Source organism: Heliconius melpomene, chromosome 10, assembly GCF_056956725.1.
Source record: "Heliconius melpomene rosina isolate 202511_hmr_F chromosome 10, ASM5695672v1, whole genome shotgun sequence".
NCBI classification, from domain to species: domain Eukaryota; kingdom Metazoa; phylum Arthropoda; class Insecta; order Lepidoptera; family Nymphalidae; genus Heliconius; species Heliconius melpomene.
The window spans coordinates 5,613,415-5,629,736 of NC_140398.1; the positions used below are offsets into that span (position 1 = coordinate 5,613,415).

Below are 16,322 nucleotides of genomic sequence, written 5' to 3' on the forward strand. Positions count from 1 at the left end.
TTTCTCAAGTGAGAATCAAACCTACACACACGTTACACTTTGCGCTCCAATACCACGACTGGCACACACTAGGTGGAATGTTTATATTTCATTCATTATTTTCGCTTTCACTATCTGATTAAATAGAGAGTAGAGAGTTAAGTTTCATCATTCAATACAATATCTACATAGCGGCAGAATGAGTGAATCGGACTCTACATATTACACCAGGCTGTTTTTAACATTAATAACATGCCGGCGGCTTCGCCCGTTTGTACAGTACGAATATTTATACGAGCAGTCGTATCTTAAATGTTTCGTGATTTTATTTGATTTTATTAATAAAAATAGTATTCAAAATTGTTTTTGTTTCATAATAACTAGGTATATCACAGGTAGACTCTTAAATATTAAATTATCTTTGTAATAAATTTAATTGTATCTACAAGTGTTTTCTCTATTCTGTTTTCTATATAAACATGGAGGCGGGGTCTACTATCGCCCTAGCCGCTGTCTAACCTCGACCCAGGAAAGAACGTGATAAATATAATAATATATTTCTTCGAGTGGGTTTCTAATTGTGACCATGTTATAGCGTTTAATCAAATAAATAATGAGGCCTTCGTGGCGCAGCGGCACAAGTCTGACTGTAAACGCGGCCGTTGTGGATTTGATCCCCATTCGAGTCAAGTTATTATCATAAGCAGATTTCATATTTTAGTAATAAAGGTAAAAAAATCTACAAAGTGATGAACAAATATACAATTTTTCAATTTTACCAAATAAATATTTATTTCTATGAAAATCTACGGTCTTAACGCATTTAAACCTCCAAGATGACCTTCGTCCCTCTTCCTTTGAAGCCTCAAGCGCTCATCTGCATAACCATCGATACCTAGACCAAGTCTCTCTATTAGTTTCTCTCCCTTATCACCATGTAACTCTATAAATTGTCTCCTTCTCCTCAAAGATATATTTGGGTCGAAAATCCAAGGTCGGGTCTCATGGATTACGGGAAAACCTACAAAATTTGTTTGAAGAAAGTTCTCGATTGGACCAGCTGGCTCTGATCTTATTTCATAATGAAGGCAGCAGACACACAGCAAAAACTGAAAATATAATTCATATATGTATATTTTAATATCAAATCATAATATATATTTATAATTAAAAATTCAATATTTTTATATTCTCTTTCCTTTCTTAACACGCAGTGCTTCGACAATTCAACGGAAAGTGGCGAACGGAAGTGTCTTAATGGGAACAGAGTGTCTTAACTCATAACAACTGGTTCCCAAATGCCCTCTACCTATACTGCCATTTGAAAAATACAGCGTTAAAGAAAAATATATAATATTGTTAGAAACTATTGGAAATATTAAATAAAGTGGGAAAGGTAATGAATTAAAACAAGGCTTCAAATAATTATTAAACAACCAAAGGGAATTATCTAGCAGTCTAATAACAATATCTGGTTCTAAAGAATCCATCGGGCAGAGTGACGTTAGCTATCCTTTTCTTTCGGTCGTCGTTGACAGCCCATAAAAGTGCCAGCCAGTAATTAGAGTCGTTCTTATATAACCTCTATGGTCATTATTTGATTATTTCTAACAATATATATAAATATATAAGATAAGTTCACATATCTCGCATTTAGTAGGGTAAAAGAAAACAATAAAATAACCTTCCATCGTGAAAATGTTTATTTTTTTAATTCACACTGCCAGTATCCTGCTTATAGCATGGTGGGCAGAGATCACTCCGTTCCTCACTATCCGCGAATTCCACGAGACATTGCGTATGGAATAGCGAATTAAAAATATTAAATTTTGCAGCTTATTCCCCTGAGTAGGAATCAAATCCACAACCGTCGCATTAACCCACCGTTTACGCCACTGGGCCACGATGGCCTCGATCAAATGTGTATAGAAAATTTTATAACGTGATATCTCTTTCAAGTCGGTTACGGTCGCACAGCCAGCCTTGAGTTTCAAACGAACGTTGTTGAATACAAATGCAATGCAATTATAGGATAAATTATACTTTATATAATATGTATGCTTTGATATATAAAGGCCACCATGCTGGAGTTATGATCAATAATTATGTTTTTTTTAAGCTTCATGCAGTAACCCGCACAAGCAAGGTAGGCAGAGGAAACCTGGGAATCTATTGTTATGACACTTCGTTCTCAATAAAACACTTCCGTTTTCCACTTTCCACTGAATTCTGGAGGCATTGCGTGTTAAGTGGCGGAACGTCGTAACCAGAGCAAGGAAATGAAAATATTCAACGTTTCATTCCCTCGAGTGGAAATCATCGAAAAAACTGCATCAAAATCCGTTGCGTAGTTTTAAAGATGTAAGCGTACATACGGACAGACAGCGGAAAGCGACTTTATTTACTACTTATGGAGATTATCATAAATGTATTTACCAATTTTACCATATATTATACATTTACAAAATATAAAGCCTATTTAGTGGTATTAATTATTATCTATAAGGTATATGTGAAATCAAGAGGTTATAGGTTATTTACAAATATAAAGTAAATGTTAGTCTTCGTTGCCATTCGTGGCGCAGCAGGGGCAAAAGCGTGAGACTTTAAACACGATAGGTTGTGGGTTCGATTCCCACTCAAGGAAATGAATATTTAATATATTCATTTCTTCGCCACGTTATTTAACTCGGTAACGAGGTAAAGGTTGGGGTTGAATTCTGCCACTCAACACACAATGTTTCCAGTTCCAGAATTCGGCCGAAAATGGGGAAAGAGTTGTCTTAACATTAGGTTTCCTGTTAAGTACGGGATTCAGCGTGAAGCTAAAAAAGGAAATGTTGTATTTTTATTTCAAAAATATGTCTGGATTATCGGTCTAGTCAGTATATATTATAGAGCAATTGGCAAACGTGGGTTCACATATTTAACTATGTAAAATTATCACTTTAAGTATGGCTGCATTTACTGTGCATATATTTAGTAAAAAGATAAACATTATTCCCATACACATATTTGAAGTTTTTGAAAAAAATATAGGTTACTAAATTATAGCATTTCTGCATCCTTTGAAACATTATTTAATTTATTTAAAAATATATAGGTATATTGCGCCATTGTGGCACCAAATGATCGAGATATTCATAATTAAAAGTAGAATTATATTTACAAAAACATACTTTGATAGTATTTACTATATTTTTTACGTTGTCACATTTTATATATTTTTTTTCACAATTTCCATATTTATTTTTATATATAAAAAAACAACACTATAAGTATAAAATACTCGACCGCCATTTGCAACTTAAATAAAATAAAAAAAAAAAAAAACTCAACTTAAAAAACTATAATAAACTTAACTTACATAAATAAATCTCATTTTTCAAGGCACGACTGATCCGAGTTTCGTGTAATACAACTCTAACTACCTGTTGCCTAACGACGTGCATACTTAAGGTGGAATCATTTGATAACATTGCAAAAGAACTATTATCGATTGTAGAATAATAATGAAGCAGAATAATAGCAGTTTCTGAATTTAGGTGAGTATATGTGTATATTTCGTGGTAGGGTAGGCAGAGGGAACCTGGGAACCTAGTTTTAAGACATTTCTTTATCATTAAGACACTTCCGTTCCCCATTTAAGCAGAATTCTAGAGGCATTGTGTGTTGAGTGGGAGAACTCAACTCAATAATAATAGGTAATTCTTTAAAAATGTATGTTGAGTCCATTTAATGTTATTTAAACACAATTTATTTCCTTTGACTCTTCATCTATATATATAAAATCCAAAGGTCACTCACTCATCACGAAATCTCAGAAACTACATGTGCTAGGAATCTCAAATTTTGCATAGGAGTTGTTTATAGGACGTAGGTGCTCGCTAAGACGGGAATTTGCAATATTCGACTTCTAAGGTTTGTTTTTGGGGTTGAAAGTTTGTATGAAACTTCGTTACTACAAATGTTAGGAGTCTCAAATTTTGCTTGGACGTCACTTATAGGCAGAGGTACTCATGGAGACCGAAATTAATAATAACGTAGTTCACGCAGGCGAAGCCGCGGGCGGGCCGCTAGTTATAAATATTTATTAAAATAAAAAAATAAATAACTACCTACCTATTTATTATTTATCATTCACTATGTTCGGCCATCCATATTGTATATATGAGTGGGCTAGGGTATTCCCAAAAACAGCTTTAAAGGGGATACGATTTTTTATAATTTTAATCACAGCTAAGAACTGAAATGCGGATCTTAATGACTATTATAATTAATAGATTTGCAAAATCGATCACTTAGTATAAGTCTGACTTTTATGCGTCAAGTATTAAAAGTTGACATTAATCATTTAAGTCTTAATTATTCAATAATTACAAAAATATATTTTTAAAGTAAAATTACAGTGTGCTTCTAAATCTATTACAAGTTATGTATGAAATTTGCATAAATGTTAATTTAAAAAATGAAAATTGAAATGAACCACAGGTCAAAGACAAATTCTTTTAAGTTTCTAATATTTATTTTTATCTTTATTATTGCATAGTATAAAAACAATTCTACTTCTCATCTATATATGAAATTTTTCAAATTTCAATGAAATTTTCGTAGATTGTTCTTAACTGTAAACGCGACGCGGTTGTGGGTTCGGTTTCCACTTCCTTTCTTGGTCTGGTTACGAGGCAAAGCTCGGCGTTGTGTTCCGCTACACAACATACAATACCTCGCGGAAAGTAGGAAACAGAATGCCTTAACACTAGATTCTCTCTTGCTACCCTGCTGCGTGCTGGATACAGGATGAAACTAAGTTATATTTTTCATGTATACTTTTTACAAATACAAAATAGGCTATAGCGATAGCATTTATAATATTCATGATTAATGATTAACCTAAGGCATAACCTGAGGTCGCTAGCGCTACAATCTCGATATGAAGACATTATGATAAGTAGGTACGTTGCTAAAGATCGTCTATGCCTTGAGGCATGGCGCGAAGTGATGAGAAGACTTCAAGGCCAGTTCTTATAATATATTAAAAAAAACTTCTTCACATTTTAATAGGACGTGTATGAATTAACATTTTTTTAGTATCTGTACCCTACTCCATCAAGCCTTCTTTTTCATCATGATATACCTATGTAAGTATTTAACCGTAATCATAATTTCATTTAATTGGAAGTTGATAAATAGGAATAGGTACTGCTAAAAACAACAATACTATAATTAATACTTATTGACATTCTTATATATATTTTTAAAACAAAATAATATAGGCCTACAATTTTATAGTTTAATATCTAACTTGATTTTACTTACAGTTCATGAGGTTTAAGCTGAGCTGTCCATTCATGTAATCATATCAAATATGTTTAGTTATTTTATATCTATCTAATTAGGCTGTAAGTTAGCGCGCACGACAAACCCTATCTTAAGGAAAATCGATACAAAAAATCGATTAGGTGTGTTGCTCCAAATTTTTACCAACTATTTTATACAGAAAAATTGAGACTTAAAATATACATAAAAATATAAATTTCATTTTTAAAGTAATAACACTTGCTGTTTTTTAATATAGCTAGGGTACTAATTATTTTCTTTGCTTATATAATTTTAGCATAGCGATTCTTACGACTTATGCAATATTCGACGAAATCGATAAAAATAGTTTTTCCTATAATATTTTTTTCTGGACGTAATATTGTGTTATAACGTTTTTGGACGGTGAATATCTTTCAATTTGACAGTTGACATTGATGTCTATCTCGTATATTGTTTGGCGTTGGTAGTTGGTACATGCTTAAGTAAATTTATTTTTTACAATTTATAGTACAATTAAATATACAGTACAATAAATATGTCGGATGATGGTGAAATAGAGTTTTTAGATGAGGACGCAGACATTGTCCAACAATGCGTACAAAATGTTGAAGAACCCATTTTGAAACCAGTCATAGAAACGCCTCTCCTTGTAGAACGTGTTAAAAACGAGAAGCGAAGAAGAAAAAGGAAAAAAGAGGAAGATTTAGATTCAGATTATGATCCATCAGAAGATATAATCCAACGGAACAGGAGAAAACGTCAGCAAACTTTCCCACGCCAAGCTACACGCGGACCTGGACGACCGCCGAATTCATCTTACATATTCAGAAATAATGTTAAAGACAGTGTAAAAGAAGTTCGCAAATCGAAAAAATATATTTTGAAAGTCAATTTTCTCGATCGTAAAAAGCTTGATATAAAAATTCCCGATTATGACGATCCTTTGTGTTTACCTGTCCGTGCATTGAAGAAGGATGAGTGGGACGCGAGGAAATTGAGAAATTGGAATAATCTTTGCCTAGAGAATTTTAAAAACTATGACAATCCTTTAAGATGTGAAAAAGAACCTACTGTATCATCTAAAAGAACTGTTGTTTTGAGAAATATATTCAATAAAATGACAGGTATATAAGTTTTTTGATTACCATTACATTTAGCATTACTTTATTATTTAATTTTATCTTTATGCCTCCACACAGTAGTATGGTAAGGAGCAGATAATCTTAGAGCTAGTATTTTAGCTCCACAGACCACACAATTTCTAAATTATTGCACACATTTATGTCTATGTGTTCAACAGAGCAAGGAAAATAAAATAAATTTTATCACATCCACATCCACATCCATCAAAATTACAGTCATTGTGTTTCTGCACCAGAATGTCCTTGATTGTAGTATAAAAGTTATTTAAAACATTTTACAGGTAAACTTGAAACAACAATGTACAGTAAAATATGTGTTGAAAATAAGAAACAAGATAAAAAAACAGAAGTTATTCAGTCTGTTCTACCTAAATATAGAGAAAAAAAAATGTTGAATAGTTTTAAATTGTTAGACGGTAAAAAGAAAAGGCCATTCATCCAAAGGGACGAGGTTTTATTGAATAAAGAACTCAATAAAGATGTTGAAACCCTTGTAGTATACAAACCTGAGGAGAAGTTGTCTCTTATATACAAAATGTTTGAGAAAAAAGGGTAAGTTTTAACATTTTCAATATTGTCCGCTTAGAGTGCAAACTAGCTAAATCCATTTGTTATCATTATATATGGTACATTTGAATGCAATTTGAAAGTGTAACAAAAACTTAATTGATTTTTATTTTGTTTCATATAGTAAAGAATACAGTTAAATTTTCCATACATTCTGATAATATTTATAGACTCATAGTTTTTTTAGACATGTTTTGTGTCTTTTAGGAATTCGCTTAGTAGACTGTTAGCAGACTTTAAGCCGGCAATAAATTATTCCACTCTAAAGATAGAGAGATATTTTTAGGGAACATATAAAGTGGGACTCAAACCAACCAAAGTAATTCAGATAAAATTTGACTGAGTGACTTTTTGAGTAAATAAATAATTCTGAGTTCAAGTGGATAAAATTGCCATCAGGTTTTAGGTTTTTTTTTTGCTTATTATAAAGCTATTTAATCACTAATTGACATCTTTGAGTGCTATAATTGTTTTTATTTAATTTAACTATATTTTTTTATATTTACAGTGAAGATATAATGGATGGAGATGATGAAGATAAAAAATATTTGAAAGAAATAACAAGTTGTAGAACATGCGCTTCCTGCTATCAGACATCTTGGAGGGGATTTAAAAAAACTGATAAAAGTAAGTAAAAAATGTTCTTGTGGCACAGTGCACACACAGCAGTGTCTGTAAATGCGATTGTTGTGGCCTCAATTCCCTTTTGGGGGAATGAAATATTTAATAATTTTATTTTAATGCTTTGAGAATTTAGCGGTAAGTGGAGAACTGAGTGTCTTAACATTTTCTCTGCCCATGCTAGAATATGTGGACTCATTTTCTCCAAGATATTTTTATTTATTTTCAGTTTCATCAAGCTTTTTTAGCACTTTGTTTCATATTAGGTGAGAATAAAAAAATATTATTGTCCATAGACGGAATCGAAACCACAACCGTCGCGTTTATATGATCAGACACTGCCGCAGCGCTACAACGTCTTATATGATAAACATAGCTAGGAAAATTGAATTTTTAATGTATCATTGCCCTTAATTACTAATAATGTTATTAGAATACGAAAATAGTGGATTATTTTCGTGGTAGTAATAAATAATTGTCTATTTAAGTGGCAAACAGGTAGCTAGTTATTATATATTTTTTAAGCCAACTTCCAAAAAAGGAGGTTATTCATTTGAGCGCGGTTGCCCATGATGCGGTTTTCAATAAGATATTTGTTACATAACCATCTCAAGCTAAGAAGATTCTTAGTTTTTTTATAAAAATACATATATTTTTTTATTTTCAGAAAATATAAGATGCCAAATATGTATGAGACCATGCATCAGTGTATATAATTTACTAGCACACTTAAAGTGTCATACAGATGATGAAATTAAAATGAAAAAACGGGCTATATCTAGGAGTTTAGCTGCGGTAAGTACTTTTATATGAAAAAGTATATATATATTTTCTGTTACTTAAAAGTAAAGTTATAATTATTTTTTTAGTGTTATAAGAATTCTGAATTCAGAGTATTATGGGTTGTATTGATGATACTCAACATCATGCTTTGTCTTATCAGAAAGGGAAAATGAAAATAATTAATTCTCCTTGATTATCATGAGAGGGGGAATGAAAATATTAAATATTTAATTTCCTCAAGTGGAAATCAAACCCATAACTTAACGCGCTTACAGTCACACGCTTGTGCCCGTGCGCCATGACTGGTCTCGCTGGCTGGATTTTAAAACAAAAAAATCACGTATTTTCACGTTTCCGTTTCTCGCTTTCCTGCCTGGCCTTAAATAGTTTGTAGACTTAACTTCAAAAATTAAAATTTCTGTTTATAATATATATATATACTACCAAATTAATGTCTAGTCTGTAATAATATGTTTTGTAGTATCTTAAACTTATTAATTTAATAATAAATATTTTAATTTCAAATTGAAGTGTAAAAATGCTAATTTGATGCATAACAGTATAAACTTGAAGTGCAAAACCTATATAAATATGTTATTTTTTAAATATATAAAATATACTTTTTTGTTCCAGTCTGTTGAATATCATTACAAGTGTAGGATATGTCAGGAACAATTCTTAAGTATAAAAGATTTGAGATTTCATGTGAAAACTCATAAAGGTATGTTTTTTTACATTTTATGCATATAGCAGGATGGGCATAGAGAATATATATTGTTAAAACACTCCATTCTTCACTTTTCAACAATTTAAGTGATATTGTGTGCTTAGTGGCGGACTCCAAAAGCGCCTTTTGTATCTTTTAAATACAAAGCTAGTGTCCCAGTCAATACAACATAATATACCTTCAAAACAATCACAGATTACTTGCCATCAGGTAAGTGAGTTCAGTTGAATAAGAGACAAACCCAGAAGCGAATTTTTTTTACTTTTTCCATATAAGAAACCATAAATAAAAACATTCTCCCAAGTAAAGATCGAATCAACAACCATCGTGTTTACGGTGGGGTAGTTGCGATATTTCACTATTTTGTTTTCTTTTAATTTTTATACTTCAAACTATGAAAGTATAAAAAATATAATCTTTCGTTAAATATTGTAATTTTTTAAATTTTTTTTTTACTTTATTGGTATAATTATAGTAAATTGAATTAATATTAATATTCGAATTCTTCATGAACTTTACACCATCGATCATCGTAGGTCGTGGATTCAGTTCTTGTCTTGAGCAAAGTAGATAATATTTTTTTTAATTACAGGTACTGAAACATTTAAATGTGAAATTGGAAACCATTTGACAACATAAATAAAGTTATTGTGTCAATATTGCATAATGAATAAAAAATTGATTTACCTTATTGTATATTTATTTTGAATGCCTTACTTGATTTGCGAATATATTTATATTTTATACTATTTTTTTCAATTTCACGCAGTACCTTATATAGCAGGGTTGATAGAGATCATGTAGTGTCAAGACATTCCATTCTGTTTCACCCCAGTATGTTTCATCAGTGCAGGAAAATTAATTATTATTTTTTACGTTTTTAAAGTGTTATTCCACACTTAGGAAAGCAAAATACTTTTTAGAAAACATAAAAAAGCTCATTAAATCAGATTTCCAATTGCAATTATATTTTACTGTGGCTACACTATTTACAAAGATTATTTTAATACGTTTCATTATTTTCCCGATCCGTTGCCAGCTACGTGGCGTTGAGTTATGCCAACACGCTATACCTTTAAAATAAGCGAAAAATGTACACCATAGCCCTACCATCAATCGAAATTACAAACATTTTCAATTAACTAATGTACCGAAATTGTCATTTCAATCAACAAAATAGCTATTATTTTCCAAAAAACCACATCAAACATTCATTTAGTCGAACCCTTTGTCTATTCGATTTTAAACATTGAAGGGACAAAAGGAGGGGGGATAACCCTCTACAGCATATGTACTGTTTGATAGAAATCCATTATTGTAAATGGAAAATGCTTTATTTGAATGCCTTGACCGTCCTACATGTGATATATATACAGTACGGTTGACGAGTCGTGGCCGCTATGAAGTAAGGTTATCTGGAATTTTCGCATTGTTCATTCGGGAAGAAAGTGATCAAAAGTCCTAAATAATAAAAGATCCTAATATCAAACATATCCAGCCATCTACAGCTAACTTCAGGGCGGCCAAGACTCGTCAACCATGCTATACATACATATATCACGCTTAAATTCCAAAAAGAGGAATGCCAATACATGTATGTAACATATACTGTAAGTAGACACAACCGGTGTAGGTTCGATTCTCACTTGGGAAAATATTTATTCATATTTTTAATTTTCCCAGATTGATAAGTAGGTACATTGCATACACTTGATGGGCACAGGGCATAGGGATAGGGGGGACGGGTGAACCGTGCCCACCTCAGAATAGTTTTTAGCCCATTACAGAAATTTTCCCTGAATAATGTAAGAAACAAAAAAGTCTACACGCACATATCCATTGAAAGTCCAGTACAATTGTGTGTTGAATGGTGTAACTAAACCCCGCGCCATCAAGATTTCTTGCAGTGCTTAATTGAAAAATTAATTTATTTCATTAAAAAGCAAGTACAGCCACGCGTCAAAACTTGTACATATATTTCGTTTCATGTTCCATAATAATTAAGTTGCAGCCCCATGTAATTGTGTAAGTAGAGTCGACCCTTATTTGCGACACATAATTGAATATTTTACTATAACAACCCTTGCTTTTAAATTGGGGTAGAAACTTTAAAATTGAGAGTTGAGACACAAATTAAATTTACTTGCTCAATAGCTCGTTTCACTCTGTATCCCGCACATAGCAAACGAGGCAGAGGGAACGTAATAACCTAGAGTTCCTTCTTAGAGATACTTCCATGTTCCACTTTCCGCCGAATCCTGGAGGCATTTTGGATGAGAGGAGGAACTCAACGCCGCGCTGTGCCTCGTTAGCGTTAGCGAAGAAATGTACATAAGCTCTTTAAAGTAATTTCCTTGAATCACTGAAAGATTTTATTGCTTTATAGGCTTAGAGAAAACAAACCGATAATACGATTAGGACTAGCTTGAGTTGATTTTACTCTATTATAGCCGTCGCCTATTAACATAATATAGGGCTTCCCCTGAAGGTGAGAGAAGAGTGTCTTAACAATGAGTTGCCTTGGCTGCATATATATGAAAATATTTATAAATATGAATGTAATAGCATTGCTATAAATATATATATATATATATATATATATATGTAAATTGAAAATCTCTTGACAGTTAAACTCTTATAGTGCTACCTACTTATAAGATATTTTTTATGCACTTGTTTTATCTATTCAAACTAAGTATACTTAAATCTTTATATTAAGCAAGCCTTTGAGGCCGTAGTGGCACAAGGGCACAAGCGTGCGATCGTAAAGGCGACTGGTTGTGAGTTCAATTCCGACTCGATGTAATGAAATGTTTAATATTTTTATTTCCTCGCTCTGGTAACGAGGTAAAGAGCGGCGTTGAGTTCTTCCATTCAATATAGCTTTTACCTGCAGTTTCGCCCGCTTGATCTAATGAAAATAACTTAGAATTGTTTATGAGATGATACCATCTGAGTGCCCGTGATAACTGACCGCAGGTACAGTGGGTTATATAAATACGTTTACGTGATACTTTTCATAAAACATATAAAAATTTGAACGTTGCGGGATTTGAACCAGCACCTCTTGGAAATCAATTTGGCAGTATTTTTCTTCCTTAAGTGTGGAATAGCAGTTTAAAAATTATTAAAATATTTACCTGATGTCTATACAAAACGATTTTTTTCATTTCGAACCAGTAGTTAAGTACTGTCATTAAATCAATGTTATGTGGATGATGTAATTGTTCTGTGTATTCAAAGCCATTGGGCTTATTTAATTTTTTGTGCGTATTCTTTTTATTTTTAATTAATCTGACGTATACGAGTATGTTTATATACATAAGTATATAGATACCGCTAATAATAACGCGAAAACTACTTACTAATATTTTTAATCTCGGATCTCCCCCATTGAAACATTATCAAAGGATCTTATTTCCGCAGAACGCAGATACATTAAGGGGTCATTGTCCGAGGTCAATAGCCCTTCGTAGGGGGTGACTTCTTAATTATAATTTTTTGGGGTGAAATCTTGTTAAATATGTGGAGAATACAAACTATTGGCAGGACCTTGCCTTTGTCAGAAGTGAAGTTGTGTGAAGTTGTCATATGAAATTTTAGTAGATATGTTTCTATTTCAGCGTTCTTAGGTACCTTTATGTTTTTTTGCCGTTTACTATTCCAAGAGGATATCACCCATTTAATCAAAATTAAATATAAACATATCTAATAAATCAGCTTCACGCTGTATCCCGCATAGGTAGGCAGAGGGAACCTAGTAACACTCCGTTCCCATCTTTCCGCCGAATTTTTCGGGACACTGCGTGTTGAGTAGCGAAGTAGTTGAGTTTATTGCTTAAATTATTTTCGCTTGTTTTCTTTTCAATTTGCCTCAAAGTTTTCTTTTGAGTGTGTTTTTAAGTTTTTTTATGTTGCTCAAAAATATATACTATACCTACGTCCTATAAATACCAAATACTAGACTGATTCTCCATTTTTTGTAATATAAAACAAAACTGTTTATTACATCGGTTACATCCATTATTTAATAAAAACATGAACCAATGCTACCTAGATTAAAAAGAATATATGAAAATAAAAATTATATAGAATTTGAATCTGCTATTATCATATTGACATATTAACTACTGTGCCACTAATGCTATGTTATCTATAATATTTGTATACATACACAGGTAGGGGATGGTAGACTAGGGAGGTACACTATTAGGTTTTCGCCCGAAGCTAGGGCTAACAGAATTTCCCTCATACAAATCAACCCCATCGTTTGAAAGCTAGCCGGAAGGGCTTTTAGACGATAGAAACGCTGCTATAAAATTGTATATAAATTTTTAAAAAACCTACTGTACTAAATTGTACTTAATAATTACTTTGTCGATGGTATTTGGATACCATTGTGGCTCCATTATTAATTGATCACACCCACATCGTAGCAGGATAAGCAGAGAGAGCCTAATGTTAAGACACCCCCCAATTTTCGAGACATTACCTGTTAAGTAGCGGAATTCAACGCCGCGCTTTCTATTATTTGTAGGTATAACGCTCGTAACCAGACCGAAAATGAAAGTATTAATTATTTGTTTTCCTCGAGTGGGAATCGAACTCACAACCTGTCGTATTACAGTCTCGCGCTTAGATGAGCCAGCCACCCAGGGGCACCTGTGTCACGATTGACCTCACTGGTTGGATTTTAAAATGTAAAATAAAAAATTTCGTACTCGTTACTTGTTTCTAGCATATCAAATAAATTAAATATTCATAAATAACTTAACCCGTAAATTTGTTTGCTTGGATTCTAAGATGTAAAATAAAAGCCCCTTTCATGTTTCCATTTAAATATTTTAAATTTCAATTTTCTAAGTCCAGTAGTTTTGTACATGTGCGTTGTCGGTGAATCACTCAGTTACAGATGGGTTTTACATATTAATTACTTTTACCGTGTTTTAGAACGATAAGTTAACAAAAAGATATATTTATATATTTTAAATCAATTTATAGCATCCAACATAGAAGAAATTAATTCTGATTAGACTTGAAAAATTTTAATGATTCTTCCTGAGATTAAGGCGTCCAACCAAACAAACTGTAAAATTTTATAATATTAGTATGTATAGATACAGATTTCTCATACTTACGTAAAACAATATGTAAATTATATTCTTATACATTTATTCTGTTATGCAGTCAAAACAAGCGTATCAGACAGAACATACATTGCACATCCACGATACGTATAAATCCGTCAATAATTAATACGCAGGAGGGGAAGGGGGGTAGCGCTAGGGTGGTTTATTTGGGGTGACTTTATTAATATCATTTCACTGTTAGGTATTCGATTTTAGGGTGCCTCTGTCTGTCGATGTATTGAAATATTAAATAGTTTTTCGATTTTTCTCTTAATGAATGTTCAGGGCTTTGGGTATAAGCTTATTATATTCTAGCTTGTGAACTTGGAGTAGTAGTGTGTAAAGAGGAATGTGGGTTCAAATTCAACAACACTATATTAAATAGTAGCGACGGAGCTGCGCCTTCGCCTGCTTAAACTTATTTTTCTTTCTTTCTTTCTCATATGCCTATGTGGTGTTCTGATGTTTACGCTATATTACTTTAAAGCTTCATCTAAATGGGTTCAGGTGAAAGTTGAAAAAATATCCATCCTTACTTTTACTCTGGTCCCATTTTCACATAATCCCCTGATTAAATAGATTTTAGCTGTAGCTCCTCTGGTGCTGCACGGGGTCGTGGGCGGCGGTGATCACCATCAGGTGACCCTAACGCTCGTTTGCCTTGTCCTTTTACCATAAAAAAAATAAATAAATAAATAAATAGATTTTATAAGGTTTCTCTGATTCAACATTTTCCACGCGCCTTTTGAAAATGTAAATAATTCCCACTCACCAATAATTAACACCCACACACCAATAATTCCCAATTGATTGATGGATTCGATTCCCACTCGAGGAAATCCTCGAGTGGGAATCGAATCCATCAATCGTTAATGATCAGATGCTGCCCCAATGTAATTTTTAAATATAAATATGAGATTACTTTAATATAATACTTAATAGTAGATACGTATAGAAATAAAGAATAATAAAAAAAAAAGTTTCAGTTATTTTCATCACGTTGCCTATTTCTGAAGAGAACTCTTCACACATCATTTAAAATTTCTAACTAAATGTTCAACGTTCTTGACCTGTTTTTACTGACCTTAATATGGAGGCTAGACTTAGTTTTTAAAATAGTTAAGTATTTTTAAACATCCAATGTTTACTTACTTTTCTAATATTTTACATGAGAAAAAGGTCTCGATTTGAATTAATATGTATACTCGTATGTATGAAATATTTATATATTTATTTTTATATACTTTTGGACACGAGACGTTTCCGTGGTCAAAGGTAGAGTCTATTAAAGATCCTAGGTATTATGTGAACCGATACGAACTGGAAAAGGCCAATACAATACATCGAAAAATAGTTATTTAGCAAACGTTTCCAAGAAGCGCGAGTTCGAATCCAGCTGCGTAATTTTTTTTTCTACATTTTCTAAAAACGCATTTTTCTTTGTGTAATATTCTTTGTGTAATAGTACTTTGAAAATGTCAAAAATACAATACTTCAATTAGAATCTGCCCGTGACCACGGGCTATTGTAAACTGGTCTAAATATCAGGTTTCCATATATGTATAAAACTTAGCATTACCCAATATCGCATCGGCATCAAGCTGGTCTGATGATGCAGCCAAGACCTGGATAATGGAACTCTTCTCGAACTAAACTCGTTAGTCTAGTTTATATAGTTTATAGTGCCGACTACAATCTATTGGGATTGAAGGACTCGGTGTAGCTGATCTAATGATGCGGCCAGGATCTAAATAGTGGTAATACTCTTCAGAGGTTACAGGTACAACGTAGCTCACAAATTAACTTAAATTAATGAATATTTATTTTTAAATATTTAATTCATAAAGGTCAACCTTTTCTACAAAATTAGAAAATGAAAATGAGTTCAAATGTGATTTACAAGAATATACTTATTTAAGTTTTCAACATGAAATTCGAGTAGCTTATTTAGTTATGTTGACTTGGCTACAATCCAAGTTTTGCTATAAAGCCATTTTAGTAAATATGTTAATAGATGAAATACATCGCGGGGCAGTGGCAGTTGGCACTGGC

General features: G+C 32.4%; 2 protein-coding genes across 2 annotated transcripts; one reads left to right on the forward strand and one right to left on the reverse strand.

Moving 5' to 3' along the window:
- Positions 1-744: 744 nt before the first annotated feature.
- Positions 745-3,464, reverse strand: LOC146535293 (uncharacterized). Its single transcript, XM_085190831.1, has 2 exons — positions 3,347-3,464; positions 745-1,088 (listed from the first exon to the last, which is right to left on the reverse strand). The coding sequence occupies exons 1-2, from the start codon at positions 3,359-3,361 to the stop codon at positions 786-788; spliced, it is 318 nt and encodes a 105-aa protein (XP_085046957.1). The 5' UTR covers positions 3,362-3,464; the 3' UTR covers positions 745-785.
- A 2,259-nt stretch (positions 3,465-5,723) lies between these two features.
- On the forward strand, positions 5,724-9,887 carry LOC146535294 (uncharacterized). The gene is made up of 6 exons (XM_085190819.1): positions 5,724-6,425; positions 6,725-6,995; positions 7,519-7,637; positions 8,299-8,426; positions 9,048-9,135; positions 9,734-9,887. Exons 1-6 carry the CDS (start codon positions 5,837-5,839, stop codon positions 9,778-9,780), a joined length of 1,242 nt encoding a protein of 413 aa, XP_085046945.1. The 5' UTR covers positions 5,724-5,836; the 3' UTR covers positions 9,781-9,887.
- Positions 9,888-16,322: the final 6,435 nt, after the last annotated feature.